This window comes from Panicum virgatum, chromosome 9N, assembly GCF_016808335.1.
Source record: "Panicum virgatum strain AP13 chromosome 9N, P.virgatum_v5, whole genome shotgun sequence".
NCBI lineage: Eukaryota > Viridiplantae > Streptophyta > Magnoliopsida > Poales > Poaceae > Panicum > Panicum virgatum.
In genome coordinates, this window is record NC_053153.1 from 59188498 (window position 1) to 59212022 (window position 23525).

The window sequence follows — 23525 nt, forward strand, 5'->3', positions numbered from 1 at the left end:
TGCTTACCTACCTAAAATTATCATGTTAGTGTGCTCTAGTTGCTAGGTTCTTGAACTATAGGTTTGGGCAACACTAGTAGTAGGCTAAGGACAAATAGAAATCGAAAAAGTCTCAATTCAACCCCCCCTTCTTGGCCACGATCCTTTCAATTGGTATTAGAGCATAGATTCTCTTTTTAGGGTCTAACAACCTAGAGAAATGGCCCCCGGGGGTAGTAGTGGACCTCCCAAGTTCGGTAGGCGAAACTTCGCCTATTGGAAGGCTCGGATGGAGAACTACATTGAAGCTCAGTCCGTCGAAGCTTGGGAAGTCACCTCTAAGCCGATTGGTGGTGCTCCTACGGAGTCACAAGCTAAGTGGAATGCTAGAGCTAAGAATTATTTGTTTGAGGCTATAAGTGAAGAAGTGTTTTCTCGTGTCCATAGCAAGGCTACAGCTCATGAAATATGGCTTGAGATTGATAAGATACATAATGATTCTAAAAAGGTTTGTGAAGAGAAGTATCAAGTTCTAAATGAAAAACTCAATGATTTCAAGATGCTTCCTAATGAACTTGTGGAACAAATGTATTCTAGGCTTAACGTGCTTGTTGAGGACATTAACACGCTTGAGATTTCTCTTTTGTCGAGCAGCGATGTCATCCGGACGATCCTCCATTCACTTCACAAGCCAAAATACAACATTGCCACATCTCTCCTCTATGAGAAGGAAATTGACACTCTAGAGGTGGGCGATGTTGTAGGGAGGATCCGGTCACATGAGGTGTTTCTCATGGGGGAAATTGAACCTCCTCAAGCCAAAGGTGATCTTGCCCTCAAGGCTAAAGGTGAACATAAGTCAAAGAAGAAGAGCAAGGGAAAGGCACGTCAATTAAGTTCAAGTGAAGCTAGTGATGACTCAAGTGATGAAGAAGGCGATGAGGACACCAAGCTTGCTCTCCTCATGAGGAAGACCAAAAAGCTAATGCCAAGGTTGAACAAGAAGGGGTGCAACTTCAACCCCAAGAAAAACAAGTTCCGTACAAGGAAGCCCAAAGATGCCCTCAAGAAGATATGCTATGTTTGTGGCAAATATGGTCATCTTTCATATGATTGCCCTCAAGAATCCAACAAGAAGCAAGATGAGGACAATCAACCAAGGCACAAGAAGGTCCATGATCACAAGAAGGACTATGACAAGAAAGAGTACAAGAAGAAGAGGTCCTTCAAAAAGAAAGAGCAAATTAAAGCTTTCCTTGGGGAGTGGATCACCGACGGTGAGACCTCAAGCGACGACGATGATGATAATGATGATGACACCAAGAACGTCGTTGTGGGGATCACCATCCATGAAGATGAACCACCGCTACCTCAACCACCCATGTGCCTCATGGCTAGAGGTAACCCAAGGTGAATTCCGATGACTCTTGCTCTAGTGATGATGATAGTGATAATGAGTTGTCTCCTACAGATCTTAAGTTGCTTCTAGATGAATACAATAAAATGATCAAGAAGCTAAAATCTAAACTCAAGGTTTTAAAAAATGTGCATGTTGAGCTTAAGACTTCACATGATGAGTTACTTGTTAAGCACAATGAACTAGTTGAAAAACATGATGAAGTAGTTGTGCTCTATAAGTCGCTTGAATCATCCAACAAGAAGCTTAAGCTTGACTATGTTAACCTAAACTCAAAATATCAAGAACTTGAGTTTGCTTTTGATGCTATTGATGATGAGCTTGAAACTCTAAAAACCAAAAACATCAATGCATCAACTTCTTGTGAAACTCATGTGGAGGCTTCCAAATCTTTCACTAATCTTGGTGTCCCTAGTTTTTCCAAGACTAACCATGATAGGGAAAAGGAACTTGAGGAGGAGCTCCAAAGCTTGACCAAGTGCATGTTCAATGTGGCAAGAGGAGAATACTTGCACAAAGAGATTCTCTTCAACAATGCAAGACACTATGGAACAAAGGGTCTTGGATCCTTCCCCAAGCCACCGGAGAATTGCCCAAGGTCTCTGGTGCTTAAGGATTGCTTCAACAAGAAAGTAGGCTCCTATTGTAAACATTGCCAAGATGTTGGACATCATACAAGGGAGTGTCCTATTCCTACTCGTCCTCTTCCTACCTTGCCTCCCAATTATAAGTCTTAATTTAACAATCATCACTTTTTGTTGAGCAAGCTTAAGACTGGCAAGGTGAAGGCCAAGTTCATTGGCACTCAAGAGAAGAAAAAGCTACCCCGCCAATTATGGGTTCCCAAAGTCTTAATTACTCATATCAAAGGACCCAAAGTTGCTTGGGTTCCCAAATCTCAAGAGTAATTCATTTGTGTGTAGGTGAACTACAAAACCGGTGGAAAACATTGGGTGCTTGATAGCGGATGTACACAACACATGACCAGCTATGTAAAGATGTTAACCTCACTAGATGAAGAAGTGGGCGATCATGAACATGTCACCTTTGGTGATAATTCAAAAGGAAAAGTGGTAGGTTTGGGTAAGGTTTCTATTACCAAAGATCTCTCAATTTCAAATGTGTTGCTTGTTGAGTCAGTGAGCTTTAATTTCCTTTCAATTGCACAACTTTGTGATTTGGGTTTGACATGTACTTTTAGTGATAGTGGTGTAGTAGTGTCAAGCAAGGAGGACAAGAGCTTGATCTTCAAAGGCTTCCGGCACGGTAACATCTACCTTGTGGATTTTCATCTAATGAAACTAGTTTGGCTACTTGTCTCCTTTCAGATAACTCCATGGGTTGGCTTTGGCATCGACGAATTGCTCACATAGGGATGAGTCAACTCAAGAAGGTCTTCAAACGAGGTATGGTGGTTGGTGTTAAGGATGTTATTTTTGACAAAAACAAGTTGTGTAGTGCTTGTCAAGCCAGGAAACAATTTGCAACATCACATCCCATGAAGGCGTACCTATCCACATCAAGATGCTTGGAGCTACTACACATGGACCTTTTTGGACCAACCACCTACAAGAGCCTTGGAGGTAACCTCTATTGCCTAGTCATTGTTTATGATTATTCTAGATATACTTGGACTTTCTTTCTAGAAGACAAGAGCAAGACCGTTGGGATCTTCAAGATATTCATCAAGCAAGCTCAAAATGAGTTTCAGTCAAGTGTAGTGAAGGTCCGGAGTGACAATGTTCCGAGTTTAGGAACACTCAAGTTGAGGAGCTTTGCAATGACATCGGTATCAAGCATGAATTCTCTTCAACCTATACACCTCAACAAAATGGAGTAGTGGAGAGGAAGAACAAGACTTTGATCACCCTTGCAAGAGCAATGTTAGATGACTATGGGATCTCGCAAAAGTTTTGGGTAGAAGCCATCAACACTGCTTGCCATGCATTTAACTAGGGTTGGCAAGGGGCACAGACCCATCGGGTTTTGCTAACCCAAACCCGTGCCCACGAAGATGAAATGAAACCCGCTAAAAAACTCATACCCATCACGAGTTTATTTTTAAACCCAGACCCATGCCCGCTCGGGTCTCGGGTTGCCCACGGGTCGCCCGAACCCGTCAACAACGACGGCGGAATAGGGATGGAGACGGGGAGAGGACGGTGGGAACGTAACTGTGAGGGCCCAAGGCTGCTGTGTGGCCACGCGCCTACGGGTGGCCGCGAGTCTGGGACGGCCGCCGGTGCAGGTGTGAGCTGCGGGCATCTAGGAGGGAGGCAAGCACGCGCAGCTATCCGTGTGAATGAGCGCGCTGGTCGCTAGGCGAGCGCTCGTGGCCGGAGGGGCGAAGTGCGCAGCCATCTGGGTGAGCGAGCGCTCCCAGCCGAGCGGATAGAGCGAGCCAGCGCAGCCAAAGGGGTTGGGGCACGCGCAGGCTATGGGACGAGCACGCCGCCGCGTGAGAGAGGGCCCTGCGTGCGGCTAGTTTGGAAGGGTCAAAGGAGAGAGAAAGATTAGATTAGGGTTTGTGGATTGTTCTCGTATTATATAGTTGAGTTATTGGGCCAATTTAGTTGGGCCGAGGAATGGAGCTATGGGCTTGTCTACTTCATGGACAGGATTTAACAAACCCATGGGTTTGCGGGTTCATGTTCTACTTTCCCAAATCCATGCCCGCCAACCCGATGGGTTTGATATCAAACCCATTAACAGACCCACGGGTACAAAATCTGACCCGGACCCGTGCCCTAATGGAGCAAAAACCCATCGAATTTTGGGTTTCGGGTACCTGTTGGCATCCCTACATCTAACCGGGTGTACCTCGACCGATTCTTGAAGAAGGCTCCATATGAGCTTCTCATTGGGAGGAAGCCCAACATCTCCTACTTCCGAGTTTTTGGGTGCAAGTGCTACATTTTCAAGAAGAGGAAGCACATAGGTAAGTTTGAGAGTAGGTGTGACGTTGGCTTTCTCGTTGGTTATTCATCAAATTCCAAAGCATATCGAGTATTCAATAATGTCTCTTGCATGATTGAAGAAACTTGTGATGTGGAGTTTGTTGAGACTAATGGCTCCCAAGGGGAAGTTTTTGCTTGTGATGATGTAGGTGATGAACCACTAGGGGAAGTCATGAAGAACATTGCCATTGGACAAGTCAAGGCAAAGGAGGAAGATGAAAAGATCACTACACCATCCACTCAAGTTGGAGCCCCTTCCAAGGATAACTCCAAGAATGAAGAAGAAGCTTCACCAACAATTCATCATGATGAGTCATCCGATGAAGAAGATGAAGATCCACAACCTCCTCCTCAAGATATCCAAGATGAGCAAGTGGTTCAAGAACAACTCCACTTTGATGACACCCACATCACAAGTGAACAAGCCCAAGCTCAAGCACAAAATGTCGAACCACAAGAAGATTCATCATCTCAACCATAACAGAGGCTAACAAGGACTTCAAGGAACCATCCCATTGACTTGGTCATGGGTGATCCTACCGGTGGTACAAGAACTCGTAGACGTCAATATGCTCTTTTTGTAAACATTACTTGTTTGTTTCTTGCTTGGAGCCCTCAAATGTAGAAGAAGCTTTTGAGGACCCGGATTGAGTGATGGTAATGCAAGAAGAGCTCAACAACTTCACCCGCAATGAAGTTTGGGTTCTTGAAGAACGTCCTCAAGACAAGAACATCATCAGCACCAAGTGGGTCTTCCGCAACAAACAAGATGAGCATGGAGTGGTGGTTCGAAACAAGACAAGACTTGTGGCTAAGGGCTTCGCACAAGTTGAAGGGTTGGACTTTGGAGAGACATTCGCTCCCGTTGCAAGACTTGAAGCCATCCGTATCCTTCTAGCGTACGCTTCACATCACAACATGAAACTCTTTCAAATGGATGTGAAGAGTGCATTCTTAAATGGCTTCATTAATGAGTTAGTTTATGTTGAATAACCTCCCGGGTTTGAGAATCCTAGATATCCTAATTATGTTTATAGGTTGCACAAGGCGCTCTACGGGCTCAAGCAAGCACTTAGGGCTTGGTATGAACGCCTTCGTGACTTCCTTTTCAACAAGGGCTTCAAGATCGGGAGGGTGGATACTACTCTCTTCACCAAGATCATAAACCAAGAACTCTTCGTATGTCAAATCTATGTTGATGATATCATATTTGGTTCAATTAACCTACTCTTTGCAAACAATTTGGAGACATGATGGTTAGAGAATTCGAGATGTCCATGATCGGTGAGCTCAACTTCTTTCTTGGTTTTTAAGTCAAGCAATTGAAGGAAGGAACTTTCATCCATCAAGAAAAGTACACAAGAGATATTCTCAAGAAGTTCAAGATGGATGATTGCAAGCCGATCAAGACTCCAATGCCAACTAATAGTCATCTCGACCTTGATGAGGGAGGTAAATCCGTAGACCAAACTCTTTATCGCTCAATGATTGGGTCGTTCCTTTACCTAACCGCATTTAGGCCTGATATCATGTTTAGTGTTTGCATGTGTGCTCATTTCCAAGCTAATCCCAAGGAGTCTCGCCTAATTGCCGTGAAGCAGATCCTTAGATATCTCAAGTTCACTCCTAGCATAGGTTTGTGGTACCCCAAAGGTGCTAGCTTTACACTCTTAGGGTACTCGGATTCGGACTTTGCCGGATGTCGGGTTGATCGTAAGAGTACTTTGGGTGGGTGCCACTTGCTATGGCGTTCTTTGGTCTCTTGATCCTCAAAGAAACAAAATTCCGTGGCCTTGTCCACCGCAGAGGCGGAATACATTGCCACCGGGGCTTGTTGTGCTCAAATCCTCTACATGAAGCAAGACTCTTGGACTATGGTGTGGAACTAGATAGGATCCCTCTCCTTTGTGATAACGAGAGTGCCGTAAAAATTGCTAACAACCTGGTTCAACACTCTCGCACAAAGCACATAGATATTCGCCGTCACTTCCTAAGAGATCATGTGGCAAGAAATGACATATCACTTTGTGGTGTTCGTTCCGAAGATCAATTGGCGGATATCTTTAGCAAACCCCTAGATGAGAGCACCTTTTGTAGGTTGTGAAGTGAGCTTAACGTTTTAGATGCTTCTAACGTCATGTAATTGCCTTGTCATATAGTTGCATCTCATATGTACATATTAGGGGCTTGTCTAACCTTGTCAAGATAGTGATGAACATGGGTTTTGCATGAGCCGGTGGACCTCTTGTTTTGCTCATGGCTTGAAGAAAGGTTCATCATAAAGAAGCTTGCCAAGGGCTCAAAATTGACAAGATAGATTTAAATTTCTTGCAATGCATTCTTCTTGTCATATAGTTTGCATTCATATTTAATACTTGTCTTGCATAGCATTGCATTGCGTTAGTGGCATCACAAAGGAGAAATCACGCTTAGAGAATGTCATACATATTCAATATGTTTTGACAACTCAACAAGAGTGATAAGACAAATGTTGCGCTTTTATGCCTATTGAGTCATGTCCTAGCGAACTTAAAGGTTCAATCTCTAAGTTCATAGGCAAATGTCTCATACATTCCCGTTTTAAGCTCTTAATCGTTTGGATCTTCATTTGCCTACGTTATGTAAAAGCTCTTTGAGCATCTATAAGTATGAGTGTTTGAGGGGGTGAGGTTGTCACTCAAAAATGGTCCAAATTGAGTGTTTATTGCTTTCGTTTTGCGAAGTTTGGATCAGAAGTAGAGGCTTAGTTCAGCAGATTTTTTCCAGTGCTATCGGATAATTCGACCCGTTTCTCCAAAGACCGTCGGACTATCCGTCCGCACCATCTTGCACAGTCATCTACTCTGTCAGAATTAGTCCGATGCAGTTCCTTTTAGGCCGTCGGATCATCCGACTTCTCTCGACGGATAATTCGACACTACCCCCGTCGGACTAATGCCTCACCTGTGTTTGACCAGATTCAAATCAAGTCAAAATTACTCCGACGCTCGATACTTTACACTGTCGGACTATCTGACGCTTTTAAATCGTGCGGGCCCAGGCTGTCAGTCCTTATCAACTCTGTGGGCCCCACTTGTCGGGTTTATCCCCTTCCTCCACCGCCGTACGTTTTCATCCTAACTCCCGTACGCCGCCGGCCCCTCTTCACGTACTGCCGCCTCCACTCACCGCTGCACCACACCACCACCGCACCGCCGCCCTCGCGCCGCCGCACCATCTCACCGCCGCAGCCGCGCAGCCACATCTCCTCTGCATCTACACCACCGCCGTCGCAAGGAAACCTAACCCTAGCTCCGCCTCGCGCCGCCGCCGCCGCCCTTCGCCGCTGCCGCTGCCATCCTGCACCGCAGCACGCACCCAGGCGACCTCCTACAGACACGCACGCACCAGAGCGCCCCTAGATCGAGCCTCAGTGGCCCTCTCGTTCCCACCTTGACCACCGCCCCAAAGGTGTTCGATCTATTGCCTGAGGGGAAATTTTCTCTGATTGCGCTTCGGCATCTTTGAGATCTACAGCGGTATGGTTACATCTCTTCTAGCATGTGATTTCATCCAAGTATATCCTTTGAACATGCTCAAATCACTTAATACTCACATATCCTTCTTGATCACTAGTGCACATCTTGTCTACGAGTACAAACTTTCACTTGTTTAACATTCTATCACTCCTTAGACACTCTAACACTTGCACAAACTCATTGCAAAATCTTTTGAAGCAAGTACTCATCCACTAGAAATTAATGTTTAGGCTCAATCGCTCTTTGCTTTGCTTAGGGATCTCTTACCTCTAGATTATAATCTAGTACTTATTATATAGCCCTGTCTCACTCTATTATCTTCCACCGTTCTCTTGAAACAGATGGCAGGTGACAGAAAGGGCAAGGCCAAGGTAGATGAGCAGCCTAAGAAGACAAGGAGGTCTGGTGAGGAGCGAGATTGGGACGTGCTCACGCAGCCGCAGCTGCTGCACACCGCCCTCGGAGGTCGTTCCGCATCGGAGAGCCACCGGCAGCTACTTAGGGGGAGTCGGAGCCAGATGTAGAGGCAGTTCCAGGCACTCCGACCTTGCGCCGTTCAGCACGTACCCGGGGCACAGCTCAGACCCCACCTGCTCGTGGTGGTCCTCGCACCCATGGTGGACGCCCTCCGTGGCCTGGGGGTCGCACTCAGCCTACAGATACAGCTAGACAGACAGAGGATCAGTCTAGGGACATGCCGTCTGTGTTTCTGATAGACGTCAGAGAGTTTACAGCACCAAAGGTGAAGAGGTTGAGGTATGTAGATGAGCAGACTTGGTTCCCCGAGTAGCGGGAGAGACACGCAGACCCTTACTTTCACACACTCCTTCAGGAGTCTTTCTACCACGGGTACCTGCAGCTTGGCATATTGATGAGCGAGCACAGGATGCTTCACTAGGGAACCTTGTGTGTGTCAAGCGGGGGTGAGCCTATTCAGCCTTTCTTTGAGAGATACCCCGGCTTGCTAGCACTTCTAGTAGAGAGACGTCAGTACGTCCAGGAGTGGGTGCGTGTCTTCTACGCTACCGTGTTCATTGGAGAGCACCGCAAGTACATCATGTTTATGTTCAACAAGAAGATGTGGAGGTTGAACAGACAGAGTTTGGCCAGGTACTTAGGTGTCACACTCTCATATGAGCCCTACTCTATCCACTTCCACACCTACAGTGATGCAGAGCCACCATGTCGCTCTAAGGAGATGTTGTTCCCTTCAGACGAGGATGTGAGTATCCTCTTCCAACAGCCGTTTCTCCCAGGCACACCGAGAGTTCCAGGACGGCTCACTCCAGTGGCCAATGTGATTCACTTCGCTTTGAAGAGGAGCTTGCTATTCAGGATTGGTTACAGCGAGGGGATCACAACACTTCAGTAGTGGCTTCTGATTTATATCCTCTCAGTCATGCAGTTTGATATTGTTGACTTCTTTATCTGCAAGATTGAGGATGTGATCATGGAGGGTTTGACCTCGAGCAGGAGATAGCCATATGCACACTGGATTAGTTGGATCTTGGCTCAGCTCGATCAGGGTGCGATGATGCACGATCTGGAGATCTCGACCACTTCGTTCAAGGACTATTCTCCTACTATTCTTGACGATGGTCGTAGAGGTGCTAGAGGTCAGCGCAGAGCCGAGCAGAGACTCAGAGAGAGAGAGAGCTCAGGCAGAGGCAGCCGCCACCAAAAACCCTTTCACAGCCGCTGACGCTTCACTTGCCGCTGCAAAGGCCCAGCTACCTCAGTTTCTTGACACAGACTCCGAGGACTCCAAGAATGACGAGGACTTCACTCCCACTATTCCCGTCCGACGAGCAGCTCACGACGATGAGGCCGGTACGTCAGGGGCAGGAGCACCACACCACGACCTTAGGCCCCCGACTCCGCCTCCAGTGACAGTGGCTCAGGTTACAGTGCTAGATACGCTTGCTCATATCCTTCAAACTCTCACAGATCAGCAGCGTACCTTCGCCGAGCAGCAGGGCAGATAGGCAGACACTCAGCCTCAGATCTTGGCTGAGCAGGCCCGACAGCAGGAGGCCCAGATGCTCATGTTTCAGGAGATGAAGCAGTAACAGGAGGCAGTTAGACTTCAGCTCTTCCAGCAGCAGTAGATGCAGCAGCAGATGCTTCAGTACTTCTCTAGCTACTTTGGAGCTCTGTACAGTCACGCCGGACTCGCTCCACCTCAGCCTCCAGCTCCTCTCGTTCCTACGGACCCAGCAGCTCCTATTGGTCCCTCTGCCAGCCTGGCCCAAACACCCTTGGCGTCATTCCCGATGTCGCCACTTCTTCACCCAGGGGTGTTTGGTTACCCATATCAGACACCGATGACACAAGATCAGCGGAGGTAGTTTCTAGAGTAGCAGCGCTAGTTCTAGGACTTCCAGCAGCTCAGTACCGCTCAGTCTCGCCCTCCAGCTTCGGTTGTCTTGTCTCTTCCTGTGGAGACTATCCAGTTCGACAGCACCTCTCCCTCACCGTTTCGACCCTCAGCTGTTCGTGCTTCGGTGGACTCCACGCTCCTCACTTCACTTACGGCCTTGGTCGATCCTCAGACGGAGACCACGGTCATCGCCACTGAGGCAGTCATTTCTTCAGCTCCTACTACTTCAGCTGCCCCGTCTCCCTCTCCGACCGAGCGCGCTACTTCCACTTCCTCGGACGACGACGACGACGTCGACCACTTCATCGCCGCTCCGAGCACGAAGACTCCAACCCAGTCTTCTCCGCCCCGAGGAGTAGTTAGCTCTAGCCTTCCTTTTTGGTGCTTTATTGCTAAAGGGGGAGATAGATAGGGGGAGTAGAGATAGGGGGAGCCAGGGGGTTTGTGGCGTGATTTGGACTTTTCATGGATTTTGATGTATCAGACATGTCATTTGGCTTTTGTGTATGACTCTGTGTTGACATGGCTATACATGTGTGTTTCGTTTAAGTTAATTGCTTGCGCTTTAAATTCTTTATTTGCTATCTCTATCTTTGTGTTGTCACCAATCACCAAAAAAGGGGAGATTGAAAGCATCTAGGCCCGTCGATGCTATATAGTAAGTTTCGGTGATTAGTGACAATGTTTGTGACTAATGTGTGTTTTGAAAGATTTATCGTTAAACCATTTAAGTCGCATATGAAAGGAGACCCCTCAAAATTAACATTCAATGACACGGACTCAAATCATCAAGATTAAGGACCTTTCTAGACTCAAGTGTCACAAGGAGATGAAGGACACTTGATTTAGTACATGTTTTATAGTTTTTAGTTCGTGACCGTACTATAAAGAGGGGTTCGAAGTTAGTACCTTGACCATTCCATGAGTTGGCCTTAGTGTTCATGCACACTTGCTCAAGATTAGCTCAACACCTGCTATGAAAATCAGAAAAAACACTTGGAAGCAGAAAGAATCAAGAAACAAATCGAATCCAAGTCAGAAAACAGGAAATAGGAAATGACAGTGGGTTCGGATAATCCGACGACCCTAGGGTCGGACTATTCGACCAAAGAAGCCGGATGGTCCGATGAAGGAATAGTCTAGTCGGACTAATACTCGGAGCATCCTTCAGAGACAGTGTTTTCTAGTGTCTGAAACTTCCTTCATGCTCGGATGATCCGACGCCATCAAATGCATCATCAGACTTTAGATTGGATCATTCTCCAGAGAGCTTGTTTTCTCGAGATGGAAAATATCATTCAGGTTTGGATGATCCAACGTGGCGTTTATGGAGCATCGGACTAATGGCAGTAGCAATGATCAAATGCACTAGTTTGAATTTCAAATTCTTCCTGCATGACCAGATAATCCGACGATGGGATAGAAGGCCGTCGGACTAATGTGTCAGATGATTGACGCCATCAATCAGTTTAAAAAATAACGGCTAGCGTGGATATCACAGTGGGGTCGGATGATCCTACGCCCTGGTCAGAGCACCGTCGGATTATCCGACGCATACTGACTTTTTCCAAAAAATTGGTAACGGCTATTAGGTGATCCCTAGCCTATATAAGGGGGTACCTCGGGTCATTTGAGCTGCCTTTTGAACCCTTGAACACCTGAGGCCACCCTTGTGCTGAGAGAAGACATCCAAACACTTGAGATCAACCATTTCCATCAAGAATTTAATCCTTGGAAGAGTGCAAGTGTGCTAGAGCTTAGGGCCGACTTAGTGATGGTCAAGTGAAGGCTTAGGACTTGTTACTCTTGGTATTTGACGGCACCTAGATGGTCTTGGTGATCGGAGGCTCTTAGTGAGCTCTTGGAGTTTCTGGGAGCCCCAAGAAGAAGGAATTGTACACGGTTTGAAGCCCGCCGTTCCGGAGATGGAGAAGGAGTATTCTTAGTGATCACTTGATCTTCGTGATGCAAGGGAGCTTAACCCTTTGTGGGTGCTCCAACGTGGACTAGGGGGGAGCGTCAACTACTCGACACCACGGAAAAATAAATCCGGTTGTCTCTTGTCCTTTCTCCTTTACATTCAAGAAATTTACTTAAGTTGTTTCAGTTTCTTGCTCTTTGCTTGCTTGTTTGGAACTAGGACTTGCTGTTCATAGTTTGTTTCCTTTGGGCTAGCCTTTGCTTGGTAGTTTGGTCAATCTAGGATGATGGCTATGTTAGTGTGCTTACCTACCTAGAATCATCATGTTAGTGTGCTCTAGTTGCTAGGTTCTTGAACTATAGGTTTGGGCAACACTAGTAGTAGGCTAAGGACAAATAGAAATCGAAAAAGTCATAATTCAACCCCCCTTCTTGGGCCACGATCCTTTCACACTGCCTAGAAGCATGTGAAGAGGCGGCTCTTGCATAAGAGTCTCTTCTCCAACTTTTTGCTTTCCTCTCTCTGCCACATAAGCAAACAAAGGGCTATAAGCCCCTTGTTGTACTTGCTTTGACATGAGGCCGCTACTCGGCTACTACTTCCGAGCATGGGCATGCCCTCGTGCTCCGTTCCTGGGACGCACATTGTTGGCATTTCTTAGCGTCATCACTAGGAGTGGTTAGTCCCCGGCAACGGCGCCAGAAATGCTTGTTGGCATTTCTTAGCGTCATCACTAGGAGTGGTTAGTTTCTAGCAATAGCGCCTCGAAGATGCCGTGTGGTATGTCTTAACATTTACAGAAGGATCCGCAAGCGCAGGGATATACCATTGTAGCATTTCACCCGGAAGTATTCAGGGTATTGTTATTTATATTTTCCTAAGGGATGGCTAGGTTGTGTAAAGTATATTTACTTAGTTACATAACCATGACATGTATGAGCAAGATGAAGACCACTGACTATACAGGGGTAAGTGATAAATAATAAGGATAATCAGGGGTAATGTGACACACACAGAATAGCCAACTCTCATGAATAAAGAATAATCAAGCAATCCTAAGGTTAGTGGGAGCATAGGCTAAGATTCCTGTCATACTAATCATGTTAGCAGATAAGTTACGTTAGCTGCGTTGCTTAGAGCTGCAGGTGCCGGGAAATTAGGGACATCGGGGAGAATGACCCGCACTGGAGAACAACCAGTCCCGTTTCATCTTTGCATGAACTCCTACACCGTACCCGAACGTCGGGGAGTACACTAACCGAGAAGCAACTTCTCGGCGGACCGACAGGGCTGTCACCACCTGCGGTCTACCCCAATCACACCGTGGAGCACCATCATATCCGAAGGATCCCGCATACCCGGGCACCATGCCCGCATATGAGATCACTACCCTAGCACCCCCGAGTCCCCCACTCTTCGGATGGACAGGTAAGATGCTAAGGCAAGCCCAAACGCACAACGAACTGATATCCTTACCCAGATCATCTGGTCTAAGCATGCAACTACTATAACTTGGGTAAACATTGACCAAGGCTAAGCAAGCTACGAACATAGCAAGATAACCAAGAATGAACTCTGAATGATTAGCATAAAGAAAGTCGGAATACAAAGCAATACCAGAGGCCGAGGATTGCTCGCCGACCCCGAGGACGACTGGATTCGCTAAGAGATGAAGTACTAGCCTAGCTCCACTACCCTAAGGAGTACAAGTCACAAGAGAGTGTAGAGAGAGAGGCTTCCAAGTGGTGTGTGATGAATGAGTGGTGGGAGGACCCTTTTATAGCTTGAGAGGTCGGTTCCCGCCATCTCTTCGTATGGAAACATGCCAAACCACCATTGAGAGGATAGGATCAGTCTTCCCGCCAAAACTCAGCGGGAAAACCTTCCATAGGTGGTCGGCCGACCCCCCCCCTTGGCGCCACTGGCCACCGACCTTTGCTGGTTCACTGCTCTGTGGGTTCTGATGTCAGATGGTCGGTGCAGGGGCTTGGTTGGTCGGTTTGGTCTGGTTTGTGGGCCTCCTTTGCTCATGTTATGCAGGACATGATCGTCTGCGACTTCTGTCTGTGTGTTCGTCGTGTTTTCGTCTTATTCCGGACTTGTGCTCCTGAAATCATAAATTATAGAAAATAACTGTGGAGCTAGGTTAGTGATACAAATGTGCGAGTAAGAGGTATAGTTTTCCTTCTTAAATGAGTATAGTTGATGGTCATATTTCACACTTAACGACCATCAACACACACCTGCCCCGTTCTCTAGGCGACTCATCACCTGCTGCACCACCAAGTTAGCCGATGTCTTCGAGTGGGCCGGTGCCAGCCCCGATAGGGCTGACGTCTCCTGCTTCCATCGCTGCCTCACCCTTGCCTACGTCTCCTGCTGCTGTGGCGATCCGACCTGTGGCCAAATGACCCCACAGTATGATGACTCGATGCAAAGCAGGCTATCGGCAGCCAAGGAACATTCTCAACCTCAATACAATTTGTCTGTCTCCACTGCCGACCTACCGTGGTGCTTTAGCTGACCCCAATTTGCATGATGCTGTGGTTGAGGAATTCACTGCTTTGCAAGCTAACCACACTTGGAATCTCGTCCTGCTTCCTTGTGGTGCTAACATTGTTATAGGCAAATGGGTCTACCGCCACATGATTTATCCAGATGGCACTCTTGATCGCTACATGGCTCGTGAGGTTTTGCGGGGCTTCACAGAGCATCCTAGCCTTGACCTCGCAGAAACCTTTAGCCCAGTTGTTAAGCCTACTACGATTCGCATAGTTTAGTTTGTTGCCCTCGCTCGTGACTGGCAAATTCATCTACTCGATGTGAAGAATGCATTCCTCTATAGCGCCAACTCCGAGATAGTGTATTGTTCTCAACCTTCTGGTTTCACTGACCCCTCACGACCGGATCACGTGAGTCATCTCAACAAGTCTGTCTACAGTGACAAGTGTCGCATAACTTATCCACCAGGTCATTGACGCTTTCACAGCCGAGTTTTCCATGAAAGATCTTAGCAGTCTTCACCATTTTCTAGGCATGTTAGTTACTCGCTGAGATCAAGGGATGTTTCTCTCACAGTGTCACCATATGCCTAAGATCTTGGAACATGAAGGGATGCTCGATTGCAAGCCTTGCTCCATCCCTGCTGACACATGCACCAACCTATCTGCTAATGGACCTCCGGTCGCTGATGTCATTCACTATCATGGCCTTGTTGGTGCTCTACAATATCTGACTTTTCAATCGTCCTGATTTATCATATGTTGTTGATGGTTGAGCCAATTTGCCTTTACATGCATGAACCCCGAGAGTCTCACCTTGCGTTGGTCAAGTGGGTGTTACGGTACGTTAAAGAAATGTTGGATTTCGGTCTTCAGCTTAATCGGTCTTTCACTTCGGAACTCGCTTATTCAGATGCTGATTGCGCTGGTTGTCCTACTAGACTTTTTGTCCTGGTCTATAACTACTTTTAGTCCCGATTTTTCAACCGGGATTGACCATCCAGGACAAATGCCTTATCACTTTTGTCCTGGCACCTATCCAACCGGGATTGATCTAATTTTTCACGAACAAAAAAATAGTTCGCTAGCCCCACCCCACGATGGCCGTGCTTGCGGCCACTGTGCTCACTGCCGCCAGGAGGTGCGCTTCGGCCATCCCAGCGGAATGACCTTCAAGTTCCTCTCTGCTCGTCCCGGCGGCCATGGCGCCACTGCACAAAACTTGACCGAAAAAGAAGAAATCATACAAGTATTACCATTTCATCACTAAAAAATACAAGTGCTTCTATATTTCCACACAAACTCAATCAGTCTAGCTGCAGTTACCACAAGACTACAAACACCAAATGCCCCATCTCTACTGCTACTCCTCTCGTGACTTGAAAAATGGATAAGAAAACCAGAATATTTCATCAAAACCAAACAAACAACCACATCACATGCGAGACTCCCAACTTGTGAGCGGTCGTTGCTGTCTTGAGCCTTCACCAATTTAGCTCGCCACAGCCGCTGCTCGCCAGGCCCGCTCTGAGCGGCCGCGCCTCTGGCCGACCACGCTGTCCTGGCCCGCCGCTCTGGCCGGCCGCGCAGCCCTCATGCCATGTAGCTCCGGCCTTAGGCCTGCCGCGCCACCCCATGCTGAGCAGCTCCGGCCAGTCGATGGCCCCCATGGCCTGCAGCTCCATCCCGCTGCACCGCCTCTCGCCCACAGCTCCGGCGGCTACGCCGCCCCTAGCTCGCCGCGCCGCCTGGCGGCCGCTGTTGTCCCTCCGGCTAGAGAAAGGAACGAGAGATGAGGGAAGACCGAAGAGGATAAGGAGAGGATGGTCGAGAAGAAAGAAGCAGTGGGTAGATGAAAGGATTTTGGTGATGCCTAGAGGGTGGGTGAATAGACAAACCAGCAAAACATGACAAATTCTTCGAAATAATTAGCCATGTCGGAACTTTCGACCCTGTGAAGGAACTTCCGACCCCACAAGAGTGTCTGAAAAAAATTCAAAAACTAATATGAAATCAAAGAACCTGTTTGAATCAAAAGTTCACCAAGGTATCGTAGAGCAACCTGCAAGTGATCTCGTGCACTAGAACAAGTCAAGTGAATAGATCGAGTCAAATTAAATTCTTGATCAACAAGAACAATATATGAAATAGTAAATCACAAGACACAAGATTTGTTCCCGAAGTTCACTCCCACAAATGGAGCTACGTCTCCGTTGAGGAGGTCATAAAGAGCCGGGTTGCCATATAACCCTTATCCTCACTCAATCAACCACTTAGGAGGATTGAGTACTCACTAGCTCTTGTCCACAAAGTACGGGGTGATACAAACTTCCCAGGGCGCTCACACACGAGAGGGCACTCCACGGGCGACGCCGAATCATCTAGGAGCAAGCTCCAAGAGTAACAAACGTGAATTGAGTTGTTGGAGATGCTTCTAGTGCCATAAAAAGAACTTGGCTGCTCACTCTTGTCAAGAACTCAAGCTCACATTCAAATCTAGCTCACACCCAACCCCTTGCTTGGATTCACTCAAGGATTAGCACTTGGAGGGAGTGGGGAGAAGTTTTGGGGGCTTAAGGAGGTGTTTAGGTTCACAGAGTCAGCAGCAAGGACTGAGCGAGCTGAGGGAGTATTTATAGAGGCCCCTCAAAAACTAGCCATTGCTGGCAGTTTATGTGCTTGTCAGAACTTCCGACCAATTAGTGTTCTTCTGACTGAGAGGGTTTTGTCGGAAACTATATGGGACCTCCGATAGGGGGGTTGGAACTTCCGACACACTAGTTTTCAGCTAGCCAAGGACCCATTGTCGGGAGAAAGCTGGCACTTTCGATGGGGGTCGGAACTTCCAACCCCTATTGAAATTTCTAGTTTAAGTGCCCGTGAGTGCGTGGTGTCTAGTATCGGTTGTTAGCTTCTTATCTAGACACTTTAGCATCTCCAGACTATTGTTTCACGTCCCTCTTAATAGTACGGTGCTTCCTATACTCAAATTTAAAATAGAAATTAATAAAAGTCTTCAATGAAGCTCATGCACCATTTCTTTAGCGAATATAGCGTCGATACTTGCTCTTTTCAATTTCAATAATTTTAAATCCTGCACATAACTCAATAAATGTATTAGCTCCTTAATTGTGCGTGTCATTATCATCAAAACCCACTTTAGGGGGCCAAATGCACTTACAATCTCCAAATTTTTGGTGATTGATGACAACACAATTAAGGTTCACAAAGATATTCAAATAAAATCATTTATCCAATGCTATAGTTGAGGTCCCCTAAATTTGTGCATGAATTCAAATAATTTTCAAGAAACGGCCTCAAATGCCATTTGCACAAATTCAAAGAGCTCTCTTCTATTTCATTGTATTTCAGTGGGGGTGCAAAGTGTCATGCATAAACTCGTGATGCATATGACAAGATATATCAAATCAATAAAGTGAAAATAATCAATACATCACCACAAGAGCATCACAAGCACAAATACATTGAGTCTAGCCACATTAGCATAGCATAAATAATAAAGTCTTAAAAACCCAAAGTTTCACTTGGCACACTGTTGACAGTCCTTAGCCTAACAGAATAAATCTGCAAGCGTACGGATACCGATGTAGCTTTCACCTTGGAGTACTCCAGGGTATCGAATCCACGAGGAACGAGAAGTGTACTGGCAATGACTCTTGTTTATCCAGGGGGTATGATGGGAGTGAAGAGGTCCAGATAAGATAGGTAGAGGTAGTCTAACGTCGTCTTACTAACTACTCCTGTCAAGAATACTTGACTTATACTCTAGTTACTTCGGCGACCTAAGAGAAGGGCTCAGACAGGGGTGAGAAGGGAGCTCGACGTTCCTTCGGCAACTACTGCTATGAAAACACCTGAACGTGGTGGACTACAAAGGACGGACAGAGCTGTCACCACCTGCCCCCTACTACTGCGGTTCCGTGGGGTGGAACACAACCCAAGGTAACTAACCAAGTCTAGGTACCACATCTAAACTATCGAGTCACTGACTTCCGCCTCACGTTAAGGCAAGAAGAAACCCCAAATGGGTAGAACTAGCTACTCACGCGGACAAGGGATCCCGCAACTAGAGAGATCAAGTATTCAAGTACTAATAAAGTAAAGGAGAGAAAGTAATAATGATGAAAGAAGAGGAAATTACTCAAATCAAAGCTTCATTCCTCGGAGGTACAAAGTTGGAGAGGGGCCGACACTCCGTCTCCTCTCCGGACTCTCACCTCGCCTTTCTCCCTATTTTCTAAAGATATGTGGAGCGCTACGCTTCACCTTGGACTTGCTCCAATTCACCATGGCTTGAAGTGAGGGAGGGGGCTGCTATTTATAGTGCTCCGGTGGTTGGTTCTTGAAGCCACTACAAGTGTACGCAACTACCTTCTTGGCTTACACTCCACGTGAAAGGGCTGCTTGAGACGCTGCAAAGTGGGGCCGACCGGCCTCCCCTAGGCCGGCTGGCCTAGGATCTCGGCCATTCGGCCACCGCCTTCGAGTGGACACTCCTGATGCTCTCTGGAGGTCGGTGCAAAAGGCGATTTGCTCAACCGACATTTCTTGGGCCGGGCGGCCTGGCTCTGGAAGCCTTTCGGCCCTCTGTTGCACCGACACGATCCTCTCTGGTCATAGATCCATCCTTGATGGGGTGGACGTCGGTGCTCTGATCATGGCCCAGGATGCCTTCACTTTGGATATGGGTTCAAGACTTCTGGGTCTAACTTGTACATTTTGAGGTTCACCCTATTGGAATGGCTTGATTTCTCACTCTAGATTATACTGGTAAAATCTCATGCCAAGATTCCACAGAACGTATGCCAGTCTGCCGGATTCGGGCCTTCTGGTCCAAACAGTGTCCATTTTGGGTCTATTTTGGATATGTTTTTCCTGAGATCAAATATGCACCAAAACTTGTGGAACTCATTAGTAATAATGGTTATGGCCTATATTTTATGAAATCAGGTGGAGCGTTGGTGGCAAAAATCATCGATATCGACCACCAACACACACCACAAGTCTCACACATAACACAAATGTCTTACAAGTCCACAAGCTAGATAGATAGATAATAATACAAGACGAGATCAACGAGATGGATAAAAGATAAACATCAAAGCCCATGACCATCCAGTGAGCTCACTCCCGCTTTGGCATCAAGCGCCAAAAAGGAGTGACCCCGCCAAGGGCACTACTCATCGTCGTCGTCGTCATCTCCTTTGTCGTCATCGTCGGTGGGGGTGTCAGCAGCAGGCACGTCATCCTCATCCGAGCCCTGACGCCCATCAAAGTCCTCATCATCAAAAGGGGGTGGAACTCCATACATCGTAGAGGAGCCGCCCAAGTCCTCCCAAGGGTTGTAGAACACCGGCGGAGGAGGAAACTCCATGGAGGCCCTCACTGGAGAATGCTCGATGTCGTTCTTGGCCATGAGCGCCTTCTGCCTTGTCTGAATCTTAAGGAGCTGCTCATCAACGTACTGTCTGTGGGAGCGAATCTCATCGGCATTGTGCTTCCCTATGTTGAAGCAAGCAAAGAGCCCCTGGAATATAAAGTTGAGAATGCCCTTCTTCTTGGTTGGAGCACGGGGAGGACCACGAGAGCTGGAGGGACCGGCCTGAGATGGATCATGAGAAGTGTCGGGTCCCTAGGAGCTAGACTGACCCCAAGACGGAGGAGGTGGTGCATGAGAACCGATCTTCAGAAGCCTGTCAAGAGTGCCCTTACTTGGCTTGTAGACTAGATGATTCTGATCAGCCAAGATATTGATTCCTGTTACTTCCTTGATCATTAAAAATATATAAGGAGCGTAGTGACATCCCCTCTTGGGTGAAATAGAAGTGAAAATGATTTCCTCCCACAAGAAATCAAAGACACTGAACTTTGTGGCTCCTGGAGTCATCTTGGCCAATAAGTTTTTGGACATATTTGAAATTTTATCAGAATTGCCAGCCTTTGCAGCAAGGGTGTACCGGAACAGCTGATTGATGAACTTGTAATAGGGTGTGAGTCCTGAAGTCTGCCCGAACACAATCTTGCCATATGCACTGTCATACATGTAATGCATCTCTCCATCTTCAAGTACATTTTCATCTCATGTATCTTGGGCCTCTGGAGATCTGCAGCTGAAAAAACAAGTATGGTAGCAAACTGAATGTATGAAACAGAGAAGCGCTGGCCTCTGTTAATGTTTATTGTAGTAGTGTCACTGAGTTTCAATCCATTCTGAACGTCTGCTCCAGTGGTTGATTGCGATGCTTCGACTGCGGGATGGTGTTAGACTTAATTGTACAGCATATATGAGGCCCATATGATCAATACAAGTTGAGAGTCCTATCTCCTTCAACTTTTAGCCCGCCTTGGAGGGGCCAAAGGGCTGATTGGTGCTAAACTTTAGCCATCCCTTTTTAGCCCACCTGTTTGGATTACCAAGGCTAAAAAAAAGGTAAAAGTTGAGGCTAAACTTTAGCCCCATATAAACAAACATACCCTAATTTGATGTTGTATATGTCTATTATTTGTTCCTAATTTGAAATTGAGGGAGTGTTTCTACTGGTACATTCATATGGTTCTGTCAGTGTAACAACAACCGCAAGCAATAGACTATGGGCAAACAGAATACGTGGACAGGTCTTTGATTCTTGGGAGAGAAACTGATGCGCTCGGCCCCTTTGAAAATGGAAAACAATTGAAAACGGTTAGAAGCGGTATTACAATACGGAAAGCGAAAACGATCGGCTCGGAAATTTCCCGTATTTACAAAATTAATAAAATCAAATATGGTAAAAACAACTATAAAATAAATTGTAAATGATAATTTTTATATTTACCAATAATAAAACAGTCAGCAACGGTATCATAATATGGAAAATAATAAGGATTGGTACGGAAATATTCCATCCCACTTTCATCCATTTCATCCATAGTTCGTACTCCCTCCGTCCCAAAAAGAATGTAAATCTCATTTTCTGAGGAGTCAAACAATTTTCAATTTTGATCAAATTAATACAAAATAGTACTAGTATATACTCTCTCCGTCCTGAAATGTAGGACATTCTAGAGTTCAAATTTTGTACTCAAATGTAAGTCATTCTAGGTTGAGAGTGAAGCAAACCATCTTAATCGTACATTATTTTTGGGTCTTTCTCAATAGAAAAATGTGTATGTAGCCATGTAGAGGAGGTGCATGTGCGGAAGGTGCATTGGAAAGAGCATGATGTTTTAATTAGCACATATTTAGTTACTCAAATAGAGTACCAATGCTTAATAATTAGAGGTAGGAGAGTCTTTTCTCCATCTCCATAATCTGTTGAAAAATCCTAGAATGATCTATATTTCAGGACGGAGAGAGTATATTACAACATAAGTATCTTTAGATTAATCATGTAATATATTTCTATACTATATCGATTCGTAGACACAAATGTTAGTAATTTTTATATAAATTTAATTTAAATTAAAAGTGTTTGATTTTTCGAATAACAAAATTTATATTTTTTTTTGCGACGAAGGGGGTACATATGTATCAATGCAAGGAGGAAGCTTATAGATGCGCTCGGCGCCCCCGGCCCAGCGACTCCTGATGCCCCGCGTGTTTAGTTGCCTCCCGTAAATTTTTTGAAAAGTCATCTTTCTACATTTAAAGTACTAAACATAGACTAATCACAAAAATAATTACAGAACTCGTCTGTAAATCGCGAGACGAATCTAATGAGCCTAATTAATCCATCATTAGAGGTTATTACTATAGTATTACTGTAGTAATTTAGCGTCTAATTACAGCCTAATTAGGTTTATTAGATTCGTCTCGCGATTTACAGGCAGCAGTCGCAATGCGTTTTTTATTTCGTCTAGATTTAAACCTCCATGCAGGTGCCGGAAAATTTTTTGGAATTTTAATTTTTGGAACTAAACACGGCGTAAATAGGCCAACAATGCCGCGTGTTCCCAATGCACTCGAAGGTCGCTATAAAACCACCCGCTTGCGCCCCCAGGGGTTCGCCGCCCGCGTCACACCAACAGAGAGCGCCCAGAGCCCCGCTGTGTGCTGCGAACAAGAGTCGACGACGATGGGGGCCGGGGCGAGCGTCGTGTACGCCCTCGGGTTTGCGGCCGGGGCGGCGTGGGCCGGGGCTAATAAACTTGTCGATGCTGCTTACGACGCCCTCGACGCGGTCCACAATGCCGCGAAGGAGGTGGCGGAGTACCTGCGCGAGGTGATGGACGCCGCGTGCTCGGCCGCCGCGGGCGCCGCCTCCTGGGCCCTGGAGAAGCTAGAGAAAGCCGCGGCGTTCGTCGTCGACATGGTCTTCAGGTTCCTCCGCTGGCTGTTCGGCCGCAAGAAAGCCGGCGCGTCGAGGCGCGAGATGCGCCGCGCGGGTCCAGCGACTCCCGACGTGTTCGCCGAGGCCGCGGCGCGCGTCGCCAGGTCCGGGCGCTGCATCATGGGGCCGGCAGCTTCGTCGGCGGTCGTCGTCGGCCCTGCTGCCGCCGCCGCGCCCGGAGCGCTCGCCCTGCCGGAGTCGGTGTCCGGGTCTGACGTGGCCATGCGCGCGGCCAGAAGCGCCTCGGGGATGATGGGTCTCATCCTTGAGGCCCTCGCCGCGGAGGCCGATGTGGGTGGCAGCATTCCTGCGGCGGCAAGGTCCTCCACCGCCGTCATAGCAGCCGCGGCGGCCGTCTGCCTCGACGCTGTCGCTTCCACCGACGCAAATGCCTAGGCTTCACCACTGCACTGCACTGTGCTGGCCCCTCCGTTGTTTTGCAGGTTTTCAGTTACGTATTTGCAGTGTGTATTCCAGTGATGCTTTTGCGACAGATTTGCCGGTGCACCTACCTAGTGTGTG

General features: G+C 47.0%; 1 protein-coding gene across 1 annotated transcript; it reads left to right on the forward strand.

Moving 5' to 3' along the window:
• Window positions 1-22613: 22613 nt before the first annotated feature.
• Window positions 22614-23399, forward strand: LOC120689182. Its single transcript, XM_039971504.1, has one exon. The coding sequence runs from the start codon at window positions 22614-22616 to the stop codon at window positions 23397-23399; it is 786 nt and encodes a 261-aa protein (XP_039827438.1).
• The last annotated feature ends 126 nt before the right edge of the window (window positions 23400-23525 follow it).

Coding starts and splice junctions, on each gene's coding strand:
- LOC120689182 (XM_039971504.1), top strand. CDS start 22,614: ATGCCGCGTGTTCCCAATGCACTCGAAGGTCGCTATAAAACCACCCGC.